This window comes from Bos mutus, chromosome 18, assembly GCF_027580195.1.
Source record: "Bos mutus isolate GX-2022 chromosome 18, NWIPB_WYAK_1.1, whole genome shotgun sequence".
Lineage (NCBI taxonomy): Eukaryota > Metazoa > Chordata > Mammalia > Artiodactyla > Bovidae > Bos > Bos mutus.
Genome location: NC_091634.1, coordinates 1,795,981 through 1,818,330, shown reverse-complemented (window position 1 = coordinate 1,818,330; position 22,350 = coordinate 1,795,981). Strand labels below are relative to the sequence as shown.

The 22,350-nt window shown below is 42.8% G+C and overlaps 1 protein-coding gene across 1 annotated transcript; it reads right to left on the bottom strand.

Moving 5' to 3' along the window:
- Nucleotides 1-9,691: 9,691 nt before the first annotated feature.
- On the bottom strand, nt 9,692-18,450 carry ZIM2 (zinc finger imprinted 2). Its single transcript, XM_014481964.2, has 6 exons — nt 18,069-18,450; nt 16,199-16,302; nt 15,549-15,596; nt 12,349-12,475; nt 12,056-12,148; nt 9,692-10,641 (listed from the first exon to the last, which is right to left on the bottom strand). The coding sequence occupies exons 1-6, from the start codon at nt 18,448-18,450 to the stop codon at nt 9,692-9,694; spliced, it is 1,704 nt and encodes a 567-aa protein (XP_014337450.2).
- Nucleotides 18,451-22,350: the final 3,900 nt, after the last annotated feature.

Genomic DNA, 22,350 nt, shown 5'->3' with positions numbered 1-22,350 from the left:
GGTGCATGGCTGGGCTAGGACTGAACCTTGGAGGGGGGCATTTGACATGCACAGTGCCATTTCCGTTTCTTCCTCCCTCTGGTTGGTTAGGACCTTCCCAACCCAGGGATTGAACCCAAGTCTCTCTTGTCTTCCTGCACTGGCGGGCAGGTTCTTTACCGCTAGCACCAGCTGAGAAGCCCTTTATATTTGAATTAACTGCCAAGTCAAGAAATTAAAACCACCACCACCTGGAATTCGGGTTCGCCTGAAAAGTATCAGGGAATCTGGCGATGCTTGGTCCACCACCACCAGCTGGCAAGAGCTTGGAGCGGCCGCCTCATTCCAACAGATTCCATTTCTCCAGAGCCCCGGTCACCCCCTATTCTATCAATTGGCTGGACTCACTAATTCACTAAATAATTCACTGGGTGTGTTTGCCCAGCCTCTGCAGATATTAGACGTTCAGACCTCCAGGGAGAACAAATCATGCATGTGCGGCTTTGTCTGTCTGTTTTCGTTTGGTTTTTAGGAGCCTAGCCATAGCAATCTGTAATTCAGTCCTGTCTACGTTACAGAGGATGGTTGATTTCTGTTTCCTTCCTGTGTGTGAGGGCATGCTCAGTGGCCTCCGACTTTTTGAGACCTCCTGGACTGTAGCAACCAGGCTTCTCTGTCCATGGGATTCTCCAGGCAAGAAGACTGGAATGGGTTGCCATTTCCTCCTCTAGGATTCTTCCCGACCCAGGCATCAAACCTGCATCTCCTGCACTGGCAGGCAGATTGTTTACCACTGGGCCACATGGGAAGCCCCAGGACAGGGGAGGTATCCAGAAACTCAGCCTCACAGGCCCCACATTTTCCTTGTGGCCGTTGAAAAAAAGAAGTTTTCACGTATTGAGACATAGGGAAAGCCATTCCGGCTCATACATGGGTTAACCTGAATTCCATGCTAACTAAAATAGCATCTTTTTGGCCTAACATATATGCATTGTACATCTGCTTCAATTATTTAGGAAAAAGGGCACCTTGACCAGAAATAATGTCCATGTTAAAAATAAAGGTTAAAAGTCCTTCCTTCTGGGTCGCCAGGGCTTGTCCTTCTTTGATAGTAAGACCCCCTTCCCAGGTGCCAAGTCCACACTGACTTGATATGTATGTGCCGGTCTCTCTTTTAACACTGAAGAAATAGAATCCCCAACTTAATGTTTTTGTTCTGTTGTTTTTTAGCGGCTAAGGTATGTCTGGCTCACTGTGACATCATGGACTGCAGCACGCTAGGCTCCCCTGTCCACTATCTCCCTGAGTTTGCCTAAACTCATGTCCATCGAGTTGGTGATGCCATCCAACCATCTCATCGTCTGTTGTCCCCTTCTCCTCCTGCCCGCAATCTTTCCCAGCATCAGGGTCTTTTCCAGACAGTCTGTTCTTCACATCAGGTGGCCAAAGTATTGTAGCTTCAGCATCAGTCCTTCCAATGAATATTGAGGGTTGATTTCCTTTAGGATGGAAATGTGGTTAAAACTGGAAACTTAATTTTTGATTTGCATTCTATAATAGAACGAAACTAAAAGAAAGCAGGAGACAGTGCTTCCCAGTCAGGTGCCACCCTTTGGAGCTCTGGCTGGCTCCTACAATTGGTAGGGAGAACTAAGATCCCGTAAATCATGCGGTATGGCCAATCCTGCCCCACCCCACAAGAAAAACCAAAGCCCAAGAAAACAAACGACGAAACCTATGGTCAGCTAATCCAAACCAGGCTTTTATCTGAAAGGCTGAAGTGGGCCAGGTATCATGGCAATGGGTCCTGTACTTCCTTGCTCTTTCAGGGTCCCCCCTAGAGGAGACCTGATAATCAGATGGCCTGGGCCCCAGCCCTGGACCCAGAGTGAGAGAAGATTCAAAACTGAGGCTGGGGGCGGGATATGGGGGTGGTATTTATAAGTTATGTGTGTGTGTACATGTGCTCACATACTTAATGCGATGCTTTTCCTGCATTTTCCTTCGGATAATCTCTGGTTCCCACCTGCTTCTGGAAGCATAGGGTTTGGCTAGCTTGAGTGCATGCAGTGGGGCAACACTAGGAATAGTAACCCCATTCCTAGGATGCTGGCTTTTGGAGGAATTATAATAAACAAGAAAAAGCCTACACAACGGAGCCTAGGATGGCAACAGTATGTGGGAATAACTAAGGAAAACTTATGAGAAAAACAAAAACCCACAAAGCTTTACCAGTTGATAAGAATGCCTGAATATATAAAAGAACATCATAGTCCTGGATGCCAATAAATGTAACAAGGTCAATTCTTCCTAACTGATTTGTAAGTTCACTTCAATAATCATCAAACAGCTGTTTTTAACTGGTAAACAAATTTTTTACTCAGAAGAGTAACAATCGTATCTTTCTCATATAAATACACATACACATAAATGTACATTTTAAAGGCACAATGACAGAAAACTCATAAGGCTATACGCAAGTTAAAAATACAGATCTAGGATATGTAAAGGGTGACAAAACAATTTGGATGATACAGATACAGAACTGTATTATAAAATAACATATTATGACTTGATGTGTCATTTACTAAAATTGATGTCGGGGCAGTTAATGGGAGACCGTTTTTATTTTCACATTATACATTCAAAGTAAATTCAGTAATAGTTAAAGTATATTTTATATAATAAAAACTGCAGAATAAAACATTAATCTTTAGAGAAGGTTAGATTTTTAGGTTTAGAAAAGATATCGGAAGAATTGAGCTATATAAAAACTGAAACCTTGTCAAAAAAATTATCCAAACAAACAGGAAAATGTTTATGGCCAAAATGAAGACAGATAATATCCTTTAATAAAGAGACTGCTCAAATTGATTGGAAGATATTAAAGCCACACAGACAATGAATGCAAAGAGAAGAAATATAACTGCTTAAGAAGCTCAGAGGAAAATATTCAGTGTCCTTAAAAACTAAATAAATACAATTAAAATTAACGTCCTTTCCCTTGTTAAATTAGCAAAGGTGAAAAGTACTCTTAATACATAATGCTAGCGAGAATGTGTGGAAAACATAGTCATGAGTTAATGGTGGCAGTGCAAATTGCTATGTTTTCGAAGGAAAACTTAGATGTGTATTAGGAACCTTAAACAAGTATTCCCCTTCCAATACAATCATTCCCCTTCCGATACAGGAATTCCCCTTTGGCAAAATCTTAAAGAATCCTAAGTTTAGAAAAATATTTTAAGGACCAAAATGTTCATCACAGTATTCTTTACAATTGTGAAAAAACAGAACTAAGTTAAACATTCAAACAGAGGGAGGGACACACACAGATAAATCTCTGGGCATACTGTGCAGCTGTGAACAAGGGGAAAATGGCTGACCAGGGTGACAGGGCAGTGTGTGAGGTGTACAATTACATGGAAAAAACACTCCGTGCACACATGGGATGAGCACAGCTCAATGAAAGCTATGACCATCTTAAAATAGTAAAACGGCCACATGTGTGAGTAGGTGAGATAGAAGAGAGGTACCAAGGAAACCAGAGTTCCTCCCCACTACTCCCTAGAGGCAAGCACCTCCGTAGTCTGGTAATTATTTTTAAATTATAAGAAAACAGAGGACTTCCCTGGCGGTCCAGTGGTTAAGACCCTGTGCTTCCCAACACAGGGGGGCTCAAGTTCAATCCCTGTTTGGGAAACTAAGATCCCGCATGCAGTATATGCAGCCAAAAAAAAAATTATGAGAAAACAAACCAAAATGACCAAAATGTTAATGGTGTTTATGGTGCATTGGAGTGGGGGGGGGCGGGGACGGCAAGGCAGAGAGAGAGATCTACCTTTTCATAAAATTGAAATTGTTTTTAATGAGTCAAGTACTGCTCTCAAATGAACAGCAGGAATCCTTCAGAAATGCATACTTGAAAAAAAGGAAAAAGCAGTTCTTGCAAATCAAAAAAAAAAAAAAAAAAAAAGGCACAAAGACACAATAGTAAAATGGGCCAAAGGCCGAGATTATACAGAGAGAAGTTTAAAAGCATACACAGGCGGGAAGGAATCCATGAGTTAGCAAGAATCACTTTTTTGGCTTATCAGACAAGAAAACATTTTGCTGGTTTAAGTAATAAATATCCAGTGCTGGCAAAGTTGTTCACATCCTTATTTATACCAGGCATGGCAAAGACATTTCTTTGCAAATGCTGAGAAAGGTGTGGGCCAGTCTTCAAGTTCAGGGCCAGTGTGACTGATTAGCTATGCACATCCCTGCCCACCCTCCTCCCGCCCTGCCCTTAGCTGGCGGCTGTGAGTGCTGCCCCTCGGGAAACAAATTCTGCGCTATCTTTTGAGAACCACAGAAATGCTCTTCACGTCTCATCTGGTAATATCACTTTTTGGAAATCTATCTTAAGCAAGCAACTACAAATACAATGCTCTATGATCTGTTAATCGAACCTTTTCATCACTGTCATTTTTAAATTGTCATTACAAATTAGTAAGAAAAAGAGAACTTTAAATCTGTAATTATATGAAAAATATTTACTCAAAGGAAAAAAAATTGTTAAGTACAGTGAATACTAAAATATGATAAGATGTGGCTGTGTCTGATGTATGGCTGTGGTTTACCAGCAATCACTAAGAGAAAAGCACCCCCTCAGTGCCTGCTATGTACCAGGCACTGTTAGGCTCTGTTGCACAGAGGAGCTCCAGGCTTTTCAAGAGCCCCAGCGGGAGGCACCGTCACCGCAATTCTTAAGAAAGCGAGGTTAATCAGCTTCTGAGGAGGGGGCTGGCTCTGGCTTCAGGTCTGCCTGGTTCCAAAGCCCATGCTCTCCCTGCCCTGCCAAGGGGTCCTCAGCCAGTGAACACAGGCATGGTCCTGGCTGTGTGCTCTGATGAGAGCACCCCGGGGTAGTTTATTAGCCTGCTGTGCTTCTCAAATTTTATTTAATATGCTTAATACTATTTAATGAGGAAAGTAAACCTAACACAACTGGTTAAATGAGGGTCTGAACAAACTACTTCATCTGTGGATCTTTCTAGGCCTGACATCAGGCCTCTTATTCCCTAAGGGGGGTTAAGAGTGCAAATTCTTCTTGGAGAAAGTGAGTATAGGGGAGAGTTAAGTAGTTTAGTTGCTCCCAAGAGAAAAAAAAATCTAAAAATCTTTTAGACATTGAGCAGAGAAGGCCAGGAATGCTTCCAAAGCCTTCAAGTGCTTCCAAAGCCTTGCTGGGAACTTCTCCGTGGGGAACACAACCACATGCAAAGACATCACAGCAAGTTGCTGGTGAGATTCCAAGACTCAGGAGGTAAAGGGGAAGCAGTGCACACGTAAGAGGTGAGTGTCAGGTGTACAACACAGGGAGTGAGTATTCTCATACATTACCAAACAATCGCCACAATGAGCCCAGTTACCATCTGCCACCACAGAGCTGTCACAATATTACTGACTATATTCCCTATTTGTACATTACATTCCTGTGACTTCTTTTATAGCTGGAAGTTTGTACTTCTTAATCCCCTGCAACTTTCTGGTCTATCCCCCCATCCTCATATAATACAGTATGTTAATTATAACTAAATAAAAACAAATTTTTAAAAGGTTCACAATGGAATAAAAAAAAGAGATAAAGAACAGTATCCCCAGTTTCCAACCCTAGAAGTCTAGTGAAATAAACTAGGCCACATCTATGCAATCAAGTATCAGGCAGTCCTGAAAGATGAAACTGGGGAATATATGTAAGAAGATGTTCATGATATATTAGAAGAAAAATTTCAACTTTTAAAATAGTATGTATTTTATTTAAAAATCTATATAAACCTACACACAGGAAAAAATGTCTGAATGGTGTATACCTCTTTCAGCAGCAAGTATATCTAAGACAGGAAAATACAAGTATTAAAAAACAAAAATCCAAAACCTCAAAGATGATAGTATTTTCTAATTGTCTTGAACAGATATGTATTACTTGCATAATCAAAGAAAGCTTAAAACATGAGTGTTTCTAAATTTAAAAAATATTAACCTGAGTGTAAGAGCAGTGCCCAAACTGCCTGATGTACTAGGAACTGGTTGGGAAAAGCCAGGAAGAATAGCATTATCCTGGGGGCCCACTAGAACGGCAGGAAGAAAAGCAGCAAGGTGAGAGAACAGGCTGAGGCACCTGCCACCACAGGCAGCTCGAGTTCAGCTTGTAAAGTATGGAGGCAGTGGCTTGTGCTTATTCCATAAATTCCCACTAGTCCAGGGATGACCGGCAGAGTTAACTATCCATGCTGTCGCCGCTGCCATCTGTGGTATGAAAGAAGCATCGGAAGAGAGTCAAGTCTGATGTTCCCTGGCTTTCTGGAGTTAAGGCCTCTTAAAAAGCCTTGGCCAGGGCCCTCGACAAATGGCCTACAGCAGACCCCCTCAAGGAGTCTCCATCACCTCTTAATCCAAATATCTAAAGATCAGGATGGAGTAATGGAGGGAGGCACATAAAGAAAAGTCTAGAAGAGGTGATAAAGAAGGAACATGCAGATGGATCATGAAGAGTCCACAGATGGTGAAAACTCTGAAACCTTTCTGCCTGTGAATGGTGCAGTGGCTTGGAGAATGACTTCAAGAGCCTAGACCTTTGGGAAGGGCAAAAAGCTTGATGGGATATGATATAAAGTACACAAAACCACCTACGAGGTATACTTGCCAAAGCAGCTGAAGATGAATCAAATTAAATTCTCCAGAGTTTAGCGTTAACTTCCACTTAGAGAAAATACAGAGAGAGGGACAAATTAAGGATACCACAGGAAGCAAACGGACACATTTAGAAGGGGGGACATTCCACAGGACAACTGACCTTGTTTCTGCCAATACTACTTGCATAATCACACAAAGCTTAAAAAAAAAAAGAGAGAGCTAGAATGATGGTTGCCATGGCTGGAGGGAGGGGGAAATGGGGAGTTATTGTTTAATGGATACAGAATTTGAGTTTTTCAAGATGAAAAAGTCCTGAGTATCCACTGCACAATAATGTGACTCCACTTAATTTTGTCATGGATTTATCAGAATTAAAAATAAATTAAAAAATGAGTGTTTCTAAATTTAAAAAGTTAAACCTTAATATAAAGAATATAAAAACTGTTAGCTATATTAGGAATTGGGTGGAGAGAGGGGGGAAATATATTTCTACATTATTCTTGGGGTCACATAAGGCATTAAGAAAAAGTGAGAGGAGATTGCTTTAGATTAAGAGGAACTTGAAATCAGACAACCTAATGCAATCAATGGAGCACATTTGGATCCAGATTCAAACAAGTCAGCTATAAAAGGACATCTCAGAAATGACTAGGAAAATCTGATCACGGTGTGGGTAAGACACTTTGAGTTGATCTAAAATTTTCCTTTTTAGGTAGATATACTGAAGTTTAAAAACACAGAGATGACACAATTGAAAGAAAGTGTGTTAAATGATACTTGAAGTAGTATGGAGATTTAGCAAAAGTGGTGAAGGGAGAAATGAAACGGCAGACTGACAAGGGCGTGAGTAAAGCTATGATCCCGGGGAAAGAGGGTTTCACAAGGTAGTGTGGTGAGGTAGAAATTATCATGAAGAAATTACAGGGTTTTCCTGGAGTTGAAAGGAGAGATTAAGGAAAAATTACAACTGTTCAGAAAAGGATGGGGTCTGGTTGAAAAGGCATAGGAACCAACATGAAAGGACTGCCAGTGGCCAGAGCTGGAACAATTCTAAAATAAGTAATGGTCGTGTTGAATTACAGCCCATGCCACAAATCCATCCTGATAAAATAAATTACTGAATAAAAATATAGGGAAGCAACTTTTCCTCACAGAATTCTAACTACTAAATGTAGAAGGGATGAGGAAAATTAAAAAATCACCATTATAGTATGACAGAGTAAAAATGGCTGTAGGTAAAATCCACTTGCTAGATGCTAGAATTCAGTAGGTAAAAGTTTCAGGAGAAATTGGAAGCTCTCCTCAAAGTTTCTCCTGAGAGATATTTATAAATTACAAAGAGAAACAAATACAGGTTAATTAACAACATCAACAATAAGCCACACTGACATTATGTTCTTTTGAGGTAGTGGTGGCAGGATCAGAAACAAATATACAGTGGGTGGGAGGGTGGTCCCTGGGAGGAAACAGGGCCAGTCAGTGAGGGCTGTCTCATCAGGGACTTGGGAAACAAGGAAGAGGGGCTGTGAGTGAGCGCTCATGTGGAGCAAGTGCTCATTTGGCTGGTGCAGGTCCTAATGAGTCATGTTTGTTTTTAATTTCATGACTCTGGAGCCACACATCATAGATCAGAAATGTCAGGATGAGAAAAAGTAAGGCAGTGAATAACGATAGACACAACCCACCCTGCCAGGCAAGGAGTCAGATTCTGAGACACCAGGTCCACTTGGTTCCCATGTCTTTGCATCTGACCATCATTCAAGTCGGTGATGCAAAACCTTGACATTAGAACAGTATGGTATGAAAGGGATTTTTAGTGCAATCCGTGGCTCATACTTTTGAGTGAAGTATGCCCAGTGTAGAAATAGGACTTTATGTGAAGCTAGCTGTGCTGACGATGCCAGAGTCCAAGAACAGAAACAGCTTTCAAATACTCCTTCTTTTTCAAAAATACAAAACCCCAAACCCTCAAATATAAAATTACAAAAAATTCTATTTGATCAGAAGCAGATTTACGATCTACAAGACCAATTATAAGAAAGTGTTTAGCAAAAATATACTTCACTGATCAGTGTCCCCAAAATTCATCTAATCCTAAATTGTAAAAGCAATGGCTATCAGAACTTCACTTTAAAAATCTTTTTGATCCCCTAATACTACAAGTGTTCCCATCTGATTTAACATGAAATAACACTGAAATTACTAAAAAGGAAGGTGGCTTCAGTCAGTACAGCTGTTACTTTTCCTCAGAGAAGATGTGGCAGAAATAAAACAAACCTGGGTTGAGCATCAAGATTTAAAATAAGTATCTCATGGACTCTCAAAAACCAAATAATTGAACCAAACCAAGCTGGGGTTCAGTTCTTGTCTCATCACTTAAAACCCAGGTCAAATCAAATGACAACCTGGAGTTTCAAGTTTGCTCCATCTGTAAATATGAAATAAATACCGTCAAACTAGGTGCAGTGCAGCACTCCCTAAAAGATCAAATAATACATATGACAATGTTTTCAAAATTATGAAGTACTATGTAAACACATTACCGATTGCTTCAGCTTTGTGGATTGATCACTATAGGTACACCTCAGAAACCTTTTTACGATGCCCTCTGCTGATACATCCCATGTGGTAAAGATATTGTATGTGAGCACTCCTGTAAAAATTCAGGCAACAGAGTTCCTGCCTGGAGCCCACCTGCCAGTCACAAATTTTTTGCCAGGATGTCAAAATCGAGGTTCTCCATTCTGTGGACACCACCAGAGAAGGGTAAAATCTATCGGCTTCTTTCCCATGCAACAAAAATACTCTGTAAGGTTTTCTGCCTCAGTGACTGACACACGTGCTGTCCGTCTGCAAAAAGATTGTCCTATCCCCTTGCAACCTCTTGCTGTGTTCTGACTACACCATGACACATTTTCAAGTTGTTAATAAGGTGGGCGGGCTGGTGGAAGACCCTCTTACATTCAGAGCACTTGAGGGGTCTCTCTCCAGGAGAAAGCCTAAGATGCTGAGAAATGTTCTGACGGGAGGGTTTTCAACAGTGACGGCACTCAAGGGGCTTCTCTTGGGAATGGAGCTGGTAATGTTGAGTGAGGTAGGATGGTTGGCTGAAACACTTCCCACACAGCTGGCACTGGTAAGGCCTCTCCTGAGCGTGAATCCTGTAGTGCTGGATGAGGTGTGAACTCTGATGGAACCTTCTGCCGCAGTCGCAACACTGACAGGCTCTTTCTCCAATGTAGTCGTGCTGTCGCTTATATCGAATCAAATACATCTTGTTTCGGGGCAACTCAAGCAGCAGGGCCATTGCTACTTCGTGGGCTTTGAGATGCTGGAAAAGATGCACAGCCTGGATAAAAGCTTTGCCGCATTGGAAACACTCGTGGTAGTCCTGACTCTGAATTCTCACACGGCCGTAGACATCTGCACGTTGGGTCAAGGACTTCCCATCTGAGTGAGTCTTCTGATGTCTGGTGAGGTGTAGCATGAGGTAGAAGGCTTCCCCACACTGTTTACATACAAACGGCTTCTTCCCCGTATGGATCTGCTGGTGTTTCTCCCGGCCTGGTCGGGTACTAAAATTTCTGTCGAAAAATTCACATCTGTAGTGTTTGTTCTCTTGGAGGAAAAATAAGTTGTGGGCCAGCTGGGACCTGGTGCAGACTTCAGGAGTAGTGCGCTCCTGGGGATCCTTTCCAGGAAGACTCTCCGATGGTTTGTTAAGTTCCAAGCTTTTCTCTAGTTGATCACCCTCGTGGCTTCCTTCCTGATTAAGGGTCTTCGGGTCACTCATTTCTGTGGGACTCAAAACTTCCGCTGGCTTGACCTGTTGCGACTCCAGGGGATCATCAGAAGACTCTCCTGTGTGGGTATACCAGGAATCACCTGCCTCCAAATCCTCTATTCCTGCCCCCGAAGATGATTTTTCTACAGGCAGGCTTTGCTCTGGAGTTAGATCTTTGGTTTCTGATTGTTCCTCCCAATCTAAAAGAAATGTAAAAGGCCCTCTACTATTTTTACTCAGAGAGAAACATCATTATAGTAGAAACAGAAGAAAAAGACCAAAAATTACAGAATAGTACAGAGGTTTGAGTTTTCTGGGAACCTAAGGAGAGAGTGGGAGAAGGCTGGAGAAGAGAGTAAGTAAGGACAGGTGAGGGTGAGGCAGAAGAGACCACCTAGGAGGACTGAACACTGACGAAGATGCCAGAGTCACCGAGAGGAGAATGAGAAGGAAACCAGAGAAGAGGTGGGACTGGGGCTTGGCTGAAACTTCCAGACCATGCTTGGTACACCACTGCTGTTTGGAGGAACTAATATAACTGTGGCCATAAAGGGATTCTATTGTCAGGTCAATCTGGGCAATACTGTATGATGCAAGTCAGCTTTCACTCCTGTAGGACTCTTCAGATCCCTTAACCAGCGTCTCAGATCTCAAAAGGGGAGATATAAGAGGTAGCATTTCTCTAATTAATCTTGTTAGGGAACACTTTTTTTTTTTTTAAAGAACCCCTATTATCATAATTCTGTAGGACTACTGAAGAAACAGTGGAGTACACCGGTCAACAATCTCTCACTCAGAATAAAGCAAGAGAATTCCAACTCTTTTCTTGGTTCTCAATCTCTCATTTTACCCATTCAACTTAACATTTATTAAACGTCGATTTTGAGCAAAGTGTTATCCAAATGGATGTTCATAAGTCTGTATAAAGACTCTAATCAGGCTATAAATGTACAAAAGGAGAGTTTGGGGAATTAATTTCTTTTGGGAACAGAAAAAGATCAGGGAGGGGAAGGCATTAGGGCTCAGCAAGCAGTTAAGTGGGTGGCAAGCTTATTCTGAGCAGACACTGAACTATGAAAAGTAGAGTCCTGGGGAGCAGTAATACAGGGTTCTGTTAGGAGTATCTATGAGAGATGAAGCTGGATGTGACTTTTAGGCCAGACTGGGACGGATTTAAATGTTTTGCTAGAAGTCTGGATTTTCTTTTTAGAGTGGTTAAGAACCTGATCCAAAGTTTGTGCTTTATAAAGTCAACTCCCTGAGCGGGGCTGGAAAGAGCAGTGGTATCACACCAAGGTTTTCGCTTGTCTCAGTGAGAGAGGAAAGACCTCTGATTTCTAGCTGTCAGGGGAAAGGCACAAATGAATGTAGGGGCTTGAACACTAGAGGATAGGGAAACTGGCCTCCCTGGAACTGAGCAGGAGAGAAGAGATGAGCTGCGGAGAGGAGATAAAAGAAGTACTGAGTGAGAATGATGCGGTGAGGCCACATGTGCCCCTCACATAAAAGCACCTACCAGCCTTCTCTCTAAGCTGAGTGGGCTTTGAGGACCAGCTCCCAGCCCCTGCTCACTGAGCAGGGTTGTCTCCCCAAGATTCCGGTCTCACTGCTCACCTTGACATGTCACTGGACTCCCATCTTCCTCCCTAGCACGTGACTCCTCCTCTTCCAGCTGTGAGATAATGTCAGGTTTAGGGAACTGGTACCCTGTTGAAGAAGGAGACTTATAACTTGGGGGTTCTGTCCTGTACCCTCAGGAACTCCACTCCCAGCCTGTTTTCTAAAGACTCTGAGATAATAGGGAAAGTGCAAATTTACACACAAGAACAATAAAGCCTGTTTCCAAAGATTTTGCCACTAGGGACATATGCCAATGTCTGGAAACAATTCTGGTCATCACAGCTTACCGAGGGAGACCAGGTTCCTGTAATTTTCCAACATCACCTCCCGGTAGAGGTTCCTCTGAGAAGCACTGAGGTAGGGTAATTCCTCTGGACTGAAGTGCACAGCCACATCCTCGAAAGTCACCAACTCCTGAAATGCCAGACATACTCCTAAATGATTGAAATCCGGAATTATCCCAAAGAGGGGAAAAGTGCCTGATAAGAGGGGACTGACCATGAAGCAGACATTCAGACAAGCAGAAAGACTCTAATCCAAAGGTTTCAGGGACTTAGAAGTGTATCTTTCCTTTAAGTCTTTCTCATTAAAATGCTTTCTTCTCTGCAATCATCCTCTGTTTTTTTTTCAGTCTTCTAACTTTATAGAGACTTTCAATGGCTAAGTCAAAGATCTCTCTTGGGAAATGTCACACTTTTTCCAATATCTTTTGGTATTAATTTCTAACATAATTCCACAGTGATAAGAGAACAGACTGTATATGATTTCAATACCTTCAGACCATGAAATTCTTGCACTTTGTTTTATGTCCCTGGATATGTTCTAGTGTCTCCTAGTTTATAGTCTATGGGAACTTGAATAGAATTTGGATTCTCTTGTTGTGTGAAAACTACATAAATCTGAATTCTGTTGAACTGGTTCACAGTGCTTTTCAGATCTACTATATCCTCCTACTTTTATTCATTCTATTAATTTTGAGTTTGATATTGAAAGTCCAACTAAAAATCTTAATTTATCTACTTAAAAATAATTGTAATTTATAGTGGAACTTCCCTCATAGCTCAGTTGGTAAAGAATCTGCCTGCAATGCAGGCGACTTGGGTTTGATTCCTGGGTCAGGAAGACCCCTGGAGAAGGAAATGGCAACCTACTCCAGTATTCTTGCCTGGAGAATCCCATGAACAGAGTACCCTGGCAGGCCATGTGTCCATGCAGTCACAAGAATTGGACACGACTTAGCAACTAAACCACCAACCACCACATAGTGGAACTATATGTAACTTTGTTCTGGACTCTCCAAGACACCTGTAAATGTGTTATCATACTTTCATAATTTAAAACATAAAAAAGAAAGAGAAAAAAGAAGTATATCTTTCTTTGGTCTTGAAGTCTGAGAGAAGTAGGAGCATTTCTGAGAGAGCTCCTGCTGCTAATTTTTAGAGATTTGTGTTGGAGGAGAAAGATCCTTTTAAGTTCCTTTATAAAGAGAGAAAAATGCAAATAAAAGCTGAGCAGTATACCTCAATTTCAGGAAAAAGAGACAACTGGGTTAAAGTTCTGGTTCTAAGTTTAAGAGACAATTGTCTAAGACACAATTGAGTTTAAGTTCTGGGTTTAAGTTCTGTGAGTGTGGATAGGTTAAGCCTCAGTGACTCATCCATAAAACACAAACAGCTCATAAATATGAAGAGATAGCCAATCTTATTATAACAAGAAAATGCATTTCAAAATGACAAAGTATGACTTTATACCCATTCAACTGACAAAAATTAAGAAGTCTGACAATACCAAATACTGTCTAGAATGTAGACTCTTGGTGGTGGTGGTGTAGTTGCTCAGTCATGTCTGACTCTTTGAGACCCATCCACTGTAGGCAAGCTCTTTTGTCCATGGGATTTCCAAGGCAAGAATACTAGAGAGTGGGTTCCCATTTCTTTTCCAGGGAATCTTTCTGACCAAGGATTGAACCTCCAACTCCTGCACTGCAGGCAGATTCTTTACTGACTGAGCTACCAAGGAAAATCTTAGAATGTGGACTTTTGAGACCTCTTAAAAGATGCTAAAAGTGAAGCTGCTCAGTTGTGTGCGACTCTTTGCGATCCTGTGGACTGTAGCCTACAAGGCTCCTCCATCCATGGAATTTTCCAGACAAAAGTACCGGAGAGGGTTGCCATTTCGTTCTCCAGGGGATCTTCTCGATTCAGGGATTGAACCCAGTTCTCCCACATTGCAGGCAGATGCTTTACGTCTGAGCCACCAGGGAAATATAAATTGGTAAACCACTTTGGGTCCAGAAATATACCTATTCCTAGGTACATCTGATCGTGTGTACTGCCTTATAACCTCCAAAATCTAAGACAGACCCAAACATTCATTTACGGTAGAAGAGATAAATGTATTATGATATTGGGGCTCCCCAGTGGCTCAGATGGTAAAGAATCTGCCTGCAACACAGGAGACCCGGGTTCAATTCCTGAGCCGAGAAGATCCCCTGGAGAAAGGAATGGCAACCCACTCTAGTATTCTTGCCTGGAGAATTCCATGGACAGAGGAGACTGGCAGGCTACAGTCCCTGCAGTTGCAAAGAGTCAGACACAACTGAGCGTTCAGTTCAGACACTCAGTCATGTCTGACTCTTTGCAACCCCATGAACCACAGCATGCCAGGCCTCCCTGTCCATCACCAGCTCCTGGAGTTTACCCAAACCCAGCAGATGGTGATTTGGCCAGATTTTCCTTAGAGAAGGAACAATAGTGAGGGTTGTTTTTGCAGTCAGTTGAACAACAGGTAAACAGGGTGGGCTGGTGAAAACCCTATTTCTTTCTTTTTTTTTAAATTTATTTATTTGGCTTTTCTTCTAAGGAGTAAGCGTCTTTTAATTTCATGGCTGTAGTCACCATCTGCAGTGATTTTGGAGCCCAAAAAAATAAAGTCAGCCACTGTTTCCACTGTTTCCCCATCTATTTGCCATGAAGTGATGGGACCAGATGCCATCATCACTGAGTGACTAACACACATATAATCACACCACAGAATAATAATAATCATCCAGTAATAACAAACTAATTACAATTACATGCAACATTCTTGGTAACAGAAGGGTGAATGTAAAAAGCAGGTATTGGAAGACTACATAAGACTATGATACCCATTTCACTGATATACATCTTCTGTGTTTTCATGGAAACATTATGCAGATCAATGAACTAGAGAGCATGTACTGACTGCCCAGCTTCTATAGAGGGGTTTATTTGGCTCACATGTGTTTTTTATTCTTTCTTCAAAATTTGCCAACACCAAAATATTGGTGTAATTCATATTATTTGGATATTTTTACTTCTTTTTAAAAAGTCAGAAGATCTAGAGATCTGGGTTCACATTCTCATATGGCACCATTAGCTGAAGCTGAGTCACAGCTGCCCCTTTGATGGGGCAGGTGCCTCCCAGTTTGTCATAATCCACCCACTTACAAGCTCTTTTATATTACCTCAGCAGTCTCTGTGGGCATCTTCACTTGGGATCCTTGACATGAACACTGTAGGGACAGAGGGCTATTCTCAGGAACAGATCATCTAGAACGTTTCTCAATCCTTTTCCCCTTATCTCTCCCTCAAGGAGCATATTTAAACACTTTGTTTTCCTAATTGTCAAACGCCTTCCCCCACCCATCAATTTTTTTCTAAAGGAAGCACAACATGTTAGCTTCTTCTAGGTTTCAAAACATGATTTAACAAGAACATTAAGGAGCAAATTTTTAAAAATTCACAACAGTTATTTCATATATAAAAAGGAGCATAATAATAGTACAAATCACACGAGGGTTGCTTTGATTAAGTCAAAAGTGGAGATAAAATGGAATAATAAACAATGAAAAATTTATTCCTGAGATAAGAAAAGAGAGAAAACATTAAAGATATGGTATGTAGGGGTGGCAGTAAGTGTGAGAAAAAGCAGGAAAGCAAATACAAAGAGTCAGAAGAAAATTCTGATACAGAAACCAGGGAAAGGCTCAGTTAGGTAAAGTTTATATAAAGACTTTAAGGAAATGAGGAAGTTTAATTAGATAGGGGAGGTCTGGAAATCAGAAGGGGGAGCTCCTCATACTAGAGAACTAAGTCAGAAGAAAACCTGACTCACCTGAGATGTAACAAATGGTTTACTGTCAGACATCTCTGTGTCCTCCTTTTGGTGTTCATTGGTGTTTCTCTTTTCGGCAAGAACAAAGTTCTGAAGAGAGAAACCTAGAAGGGAAAGGAATGACCATAGCATTGAGTCCAGTCTGGCAGCACCCACAGAGAGAGTAGCCTGCCAATCCCTCACCTGCCATGGGCGGAAGCAGCACTTCCTATGACAAGACCGAAAAAACATTTCTCAGCTCAGTGTGGCAATTCCAGAGAAGAGGTTTGGTTATCTCCCACCCCTAAATGCTTCCATTGATTTTCAGCGCCTTCCAAATAAAACAGACATTCCCTCTTTATTCGTATCAACGGTCCTAGCTTCACCATCCATTTAGTCACCAGGGAACCTCAGTTTCTCAATTGTAACATGAAAATTATGATAATATCTCTAATTCTATGGGCTCCTGTAAGGATTAAACATTACATATGTGAAGCACAAAACAGGCATTAAAAAAAAAAAAAAAACACAACAACTCTTATTACATCTTTTTCACTCAGGGATCTAGAAGACGACCACCACCTTCCCTTACGAAACCTGAAGTCCTTTCTTGCTTGTGGTCTCTTTCCAAGAGTATCTTTCACTATTCTATAGTTTCTTTCTCATACCCTAGCAAGCTCTTTCCCTTCCCTTGAATTCCAGCTCCATCAAAGGTGGTGCCTTTGACCAAGTTTAAAAATTCTGTGGGACAATATGCCCTACGTCCACTGAAGGCAGTATAACAGCCATGATTAACAAGAGGACAGACTGGAAGCAGCCACAGGTCTGAATCCTGACTGCCAATTACTATTAATAATTGTGGACCACAGGCAAGTTGGGCTTCCCTGGTGGCTCAGACACAATCCCTTGGAAAAAGAAATGACAACCCACTCCAGTCTTTTTGCATGGAGAATTCCATTGGCGAGGAGCCTGGCAGGCTATGGGGTCAAAAAGTCAGACACAACTGAACGACTAACACTTTCACAGGTAAGTTATTCAACCTCCCTGTGCCTGTCTTCTCATTTGTAGAAGGAGGATAATACCTATTTCAAGAACTACTCAGAGAAGTAAAGCACTATTATAAAATATTTAGAATGTAGTACATTTTAAGTGTCCAATATTTTTACTATTAGCATCTTCACAATTCTTTTAATGAATGCAGGTGCACACAATTGGACTAATCATAATCCTTGATACATCAGCATTCAGCCATACAAGACCCTCATGTTTATTTCAAATTTACTTGTTTATATTTTTCAATGTAATCAACCCATTCCAATGGTCCACATCCCAGTCTTTTTCCCTTGCCTTTCTCTCCTTGTCTCTCTCTCTCTCTCTCTCTCTCTATATATATATATAATATAAACATTGCTTTGTTTTTAGTATCAATTTCATTCAGCTTTGTTTTTAGTATCAATCTCATTCAAAGGGCTATTAGGAGTGAATGGCTTTCTTCTATCATCATTGAAATGCCCTTAGTTCCAGTCTAGTAACTCTGAGTTTCTAAGAGACCAGTCAAATTTTGACAGAATTTAAATTTCAGGCCTCATATCTCCCACATTGCATGCCCTCTTTTTTTTTTTTTGACTGTGTATTGTTTTGTGTTGACACTAAAGTTTAGGCTCAAAATGAAATGTGGAAGGGCAGGGAACAAAGCAGAGAGAAGGCATACTCTCAGAAAATAGCATTAAAAGCAAAAACCAAACTTCAAGTTTCTTTCATTTTACATAAGATTAGGCAGATTAGACTGGAGATTATAAAATTCATTCATTCATTCATTTAACAAGTTTTTATTTAGCTCCCTCTTACATGCCAGGCATACAGCAAATGTTCAGAAAGTCCCTCCTCTCACCTTCCTCCTCACATACTTGGATCAAGTCTGCCACCAGGTCTCCTGCTTCCTTGCTGCTCTTGGGCTGTTTTGACCTCACCCATATCTGAACTTTCTCTGGCAAGATGTTCAGAAACTGCTCCAGCACTAGCTGCTCCATAATCTGCTCCTTGGTGTGGATCTCTGGCTGTAGCCACCGCCAGCAGAGCTCCTGGATTTGGCTCACAGCTTGGTGAGGCCCTGTCACCGACAGGGATTGAAAATACCTAAAGTTCTGATGAGAAACTCTCAGAACCTCTGGGTTTCTTATGGGCGTGGTTTCTGGATTTTCTTCTTGATCATGTAGATGAATGAGCTGGGGATTCCTCAAGATGTCATCCAAAACCTCTTTCATGTGGAACATTTTTACAGCTTGACCCTTCAAAGGATGGAGATACTCTAAAAAGCAGGCTGCTTCAAAGCACTGTTGTGGAAGATGGTGGGCTGGAAGATGTGGAAGATGAAGAAAAGAGTCAGAAACCTTAAGATCTGCAGAAATTACACAGAGAGACTCACAAATGGTTTGCACAGTTTAACTGGACAGCAGAGGTTATGTGAATCAAAGGAAGTTACCTCGTTTCACACAAATGCCTAAATGAATATTCACAGATTTGTACATCTACAGACAGGTTGTCGCCTCAGTCACAATATCAGGTCTAGAAGATCCACAGACACGGGCTAGAAAAATCTCAGAAATGGCACTGAAGAGAAGAGATTTGAACTCCAAACCACAATGAACTGAACTAACTGATGAGCCACGTAAGAATATCATTTTAAAAATGAGTTAATACAAAATGAGGAAAGATCGTTACATTCATCCTACAAAGGACTGGATTCCTATGCAAAACATATAAAGAAATCATACAAGTCTGTAAGAAAAAGGCAGCGATCAGTTAAATATTGAAATATATTTTCTTATTTCTTTATTTACACATTTTAATTCTTTAGCTAGAAGTTAGTCTGGGATAACATATGACAGGACTGTAATTTTTTCTAAATACTTTTCTGCCTACCATCAATTTTAAATTTGTTATTACTTCCTTTTTTTGGATGTATGATACCCCCACTGAACTGAATTTCTATCTCTACAGGCTGCAGTATAAGATTCTGAGAAAGGAGTAGCAGAAATGACTGTGAAATCTTGGCAGCCTGTCTCCCTAGGCTAGCCAGGTCCCAAGCTACAGCAAGAGTCACAATCCTTTCTCCTCACCCAGAGAGGGAAAAGTAGGGATAAAAGCAGCTAATGTTAAATACTTGGGGAAAAAAAAAAAGCCAGAGAGTCCCTAAAACACATATGAGTGGTGGTAGGTTCCTTGATTTCAGAGTAAGGAAGAAATTCCAGAGAAAAGGGGACGAGAGTTGGGAGAAGGGAGTGAAGACCAGGAGATTCCAGGTGGGCAGAGGCTGTGGCAGGAGGAAGCAGGGACTGAAGGCAGCCACCAAAAGAGAAGTGCTGAGGTATGGAGCAAGGAGTAAAGCAACGCCAGGCAGAATGCAGAGCTGGAGCACAGCAGGAGGAGGGGGGCAAGGTAGATAGGAAGAACCAATCTGGGCTAGGAGAGGTGTCCAGGGAGTAGGCACCCAGAGAGAAGGGGTGGGGCTGAGGTAAAGGAGGAGCAGAAAGGAGAGGCAGAACTAAGGAGAGGAAGGGGGTCAGGACTGAGGGAAAGAATATAGAGAGGAGAGGTGCGAGAGGTGGAGGAGGAGGGCTGAGCGAAGAGGCACAGGAAGGAGCGGGAAGGACGGACCAGGGCCCAGGCAGAAGTAGGGGCCAGCAGGAAGGCTGAGAGGAGGTAAGGGCTGGGAGAGCAGAGGTGGGCCAGAGTCGGGGGAAAACGCAGATGAAGGTGGGACAGGAGGTAAAGGGGGAGCTGAATGAAGGAGAGCCTCTGAGGTAGATAAACGGGAGCCTGGAGAGAGGCAGGAGCAGGACAGAGGGGAGGGAGGAAGGCCGGGCCAAGGCTGAGGGCACTATCTTGAAGGGAGAGCCTAAGGAAAAGGTGGGGGGGGGGGGTCTGAATGTGGGGGAGGCTGGGGGAAAGGGACAGGGGGTTTGGAGAGGAACACGGGTGCTTCTGGTCGGGGAGAGCGAGAGTGGGGTCCTAGAGAGAGGGCTGAGAGGCATCCTCGAAACGGAGGGTGGAGGTCCTCAAGGGGGAGGGTGTCCTGAGGGGAAGGCAGGGGGTCTCTGAGGGGGAAAACGGGGGGGAATCTTCGAAACGGGGGGGAGGGGCGGGAAGGGAAGGGCGGAGTCCTCAAGGGGGAAGGAGGGTTTTCTAGGGCAGGAGTCCTTGAGGAGGCCAACAGGTGTCTCTGAAGGGGAAGGCCCGTGGGGTCCTCGGGGAGGGTCCTCAAGGACCAAGGAGCGCGTTCTTGGAGGGGAGAGCGGAGGGGCCCTGAAAAGGGAGGGTCTGCGGGGTCCTGGCTGTGGGGAGGAAGGTGCTCGAAGTGGGAGGACGAGGACGGACGTACCCCTCCTTCCGGAAGGCCTTCAGGCCGAGGCAGCATTGGAGAGAGGGCGTGAGCAGCAGGGAGGCCGCCGCGTCCTCCTCAGAACCGACTTCGCCCGCGCGGCCTCCCGCACCCCTTCCCCGCAGGGCCGCGACTTCGCGCCTCCCTCCCCATCGACTTCCCCGCGAAGGGGCGCGTCTGCCCCGGCGTCCTCTCAGGGACGCCCGCGCCTCCCTGCCCGCGAGCCGGCCGCTCGCCCCCAGGTCCCCTCCGTCGCGTCCGGGCCCGGGTCGCCGCGCGCTCACCTCGCAGACGGACACCCTCGCCTGACCGAACCTCGCCACCTCAGACTTGCCGCGCAAACCCGCGACGCATGCGCAACGCGGTCTGCGCGTGTGCCCTGCGGGACGGCCGCAGCGCCGCTCAGAAAACGCAGGCAGCTTCCGGCCAGCTCCGCTGGGGGGCCCACGAGGACCACGCTGCACAGAGAGCGCTGGGAGGGGCCGGGGAACTTCTTTTAGGTGCTTTACTAATTTTTTCAGTAGTTAGCACGTGGTTTAAAAATTTTTTTTAAAATAAACAGTATGCAGTGAAAAGCCTTCTCACTGTGGGTGTGCTGCTGCTGTTGCTGCTAAGTCGCTTCAGTCGTGTCCGACTCTGTGCGACCCCATAGATGGCAGCCCACCAGTCTCCCCCGTCCCTGGGATTCTCCAGGCAAGAACACTGGAGTGGGTTGCCATTTCCTTCTCCAGTGCATGAAAGGGAAAAGTGAAAGTGGGCCACCGACCAAATTTTCATGCTATAAACAACGTAACACTCAGGTGACAGGTGTAATTATTTGAATATCTATGAATAATTATATTAAATAATTATGAAAGCTTGAACATGTTTTCAGTGTCCTTCCACAGTGTCTTTGTTTATATGTAAATAGAGATATATGTATATACATATGTGCATTATACACACATACATGTGATTATTATTGATATAAATATACTATAAATTCGGCACATATATATCTGTAATAGATATAAATATTTTAAAATATAAAATATATTTTCTAAATAAGAAATGTGATGATATAACACAATCTATAATGTGACACAATGTGGTATATACTGTAGCTTAAAATTTATACTTAAGTCATATAAGTACTTCCTTGACAGTAATATAAGGCTTCCCTGGAAGCTCAGTTGGTAAAGAATCCTCCTGCAATGCAGGAAACGCTGGCTCGATTCCTGGGTCAGGAAGATCTGCTGGAGAAGGGATAGGCTACCCTCTCCAGTATTCTTGGGCTTCCCTTGTAGCTCAGCTGGTAAAGAATCCGCCGGCAGTGAAGGAGCCCTGGGTTCAATCCCTGGGTTGGGAAGATCCCCTGGAGAAGGGAACGGCTACCCACTTACTATTCAGCATTGGCTAATGGCTACCCAGTATTCTCGCCTGGAGAATGTCATGGACTGTAGAGTCCATGGGGTCTCAAAGAGCCAGATACGACTGACCGACTATAATACATATATCATGATGACACACAGATTCATATTATATATAATTATATATTTGTACAAATATAATACATATATTTTTATGTTTGCAAAAATACTCATAGTCTCATTTCCTACCTTTTCTATACAAAAGGTGGCAGACTGTACACATTGTTCTATGCCTTAATTCTTTTCTTATCTTGGAGAGCTTTTTACATCAGTACAAAGAGAATTTGCCTACTGTTTTTGAACAGCTGTTTGAATTCTGTTGTCCTGTTGTTGTGATTTGATTTATTTAACCCGTTCCTGACTACTGGGTGGTTGAGTTGTTT

What these genes read in the sequence shown, in the direction of transcription:
- ZIM2 (XM_014481964.2), bottom strand. Translation starts at nt 18,450, where the DNA reads ATGTTCCACATGAAAGAGGTTTTGGATGACATCTTGAGGAATCCCCAG. An exon ending in CCAAGTATGTGAGGAGGAAG is followed by an intron (nt 16,303 to 18,068) that starts GTGAGAGGAGGG and finishes TTTCCCTTCTAG; the next exon opens with GTTTCTCTCTTCAGAACTTT. An exon ending in AACCATTTGTTACATCTCAG is followed by an intron (nt 15,597 to 16,198) that starts GTGAGTCAGGTT and finishes CTGTCCCTACAG; the next exon opens with TGTTCATGTCAAGGATCCCA.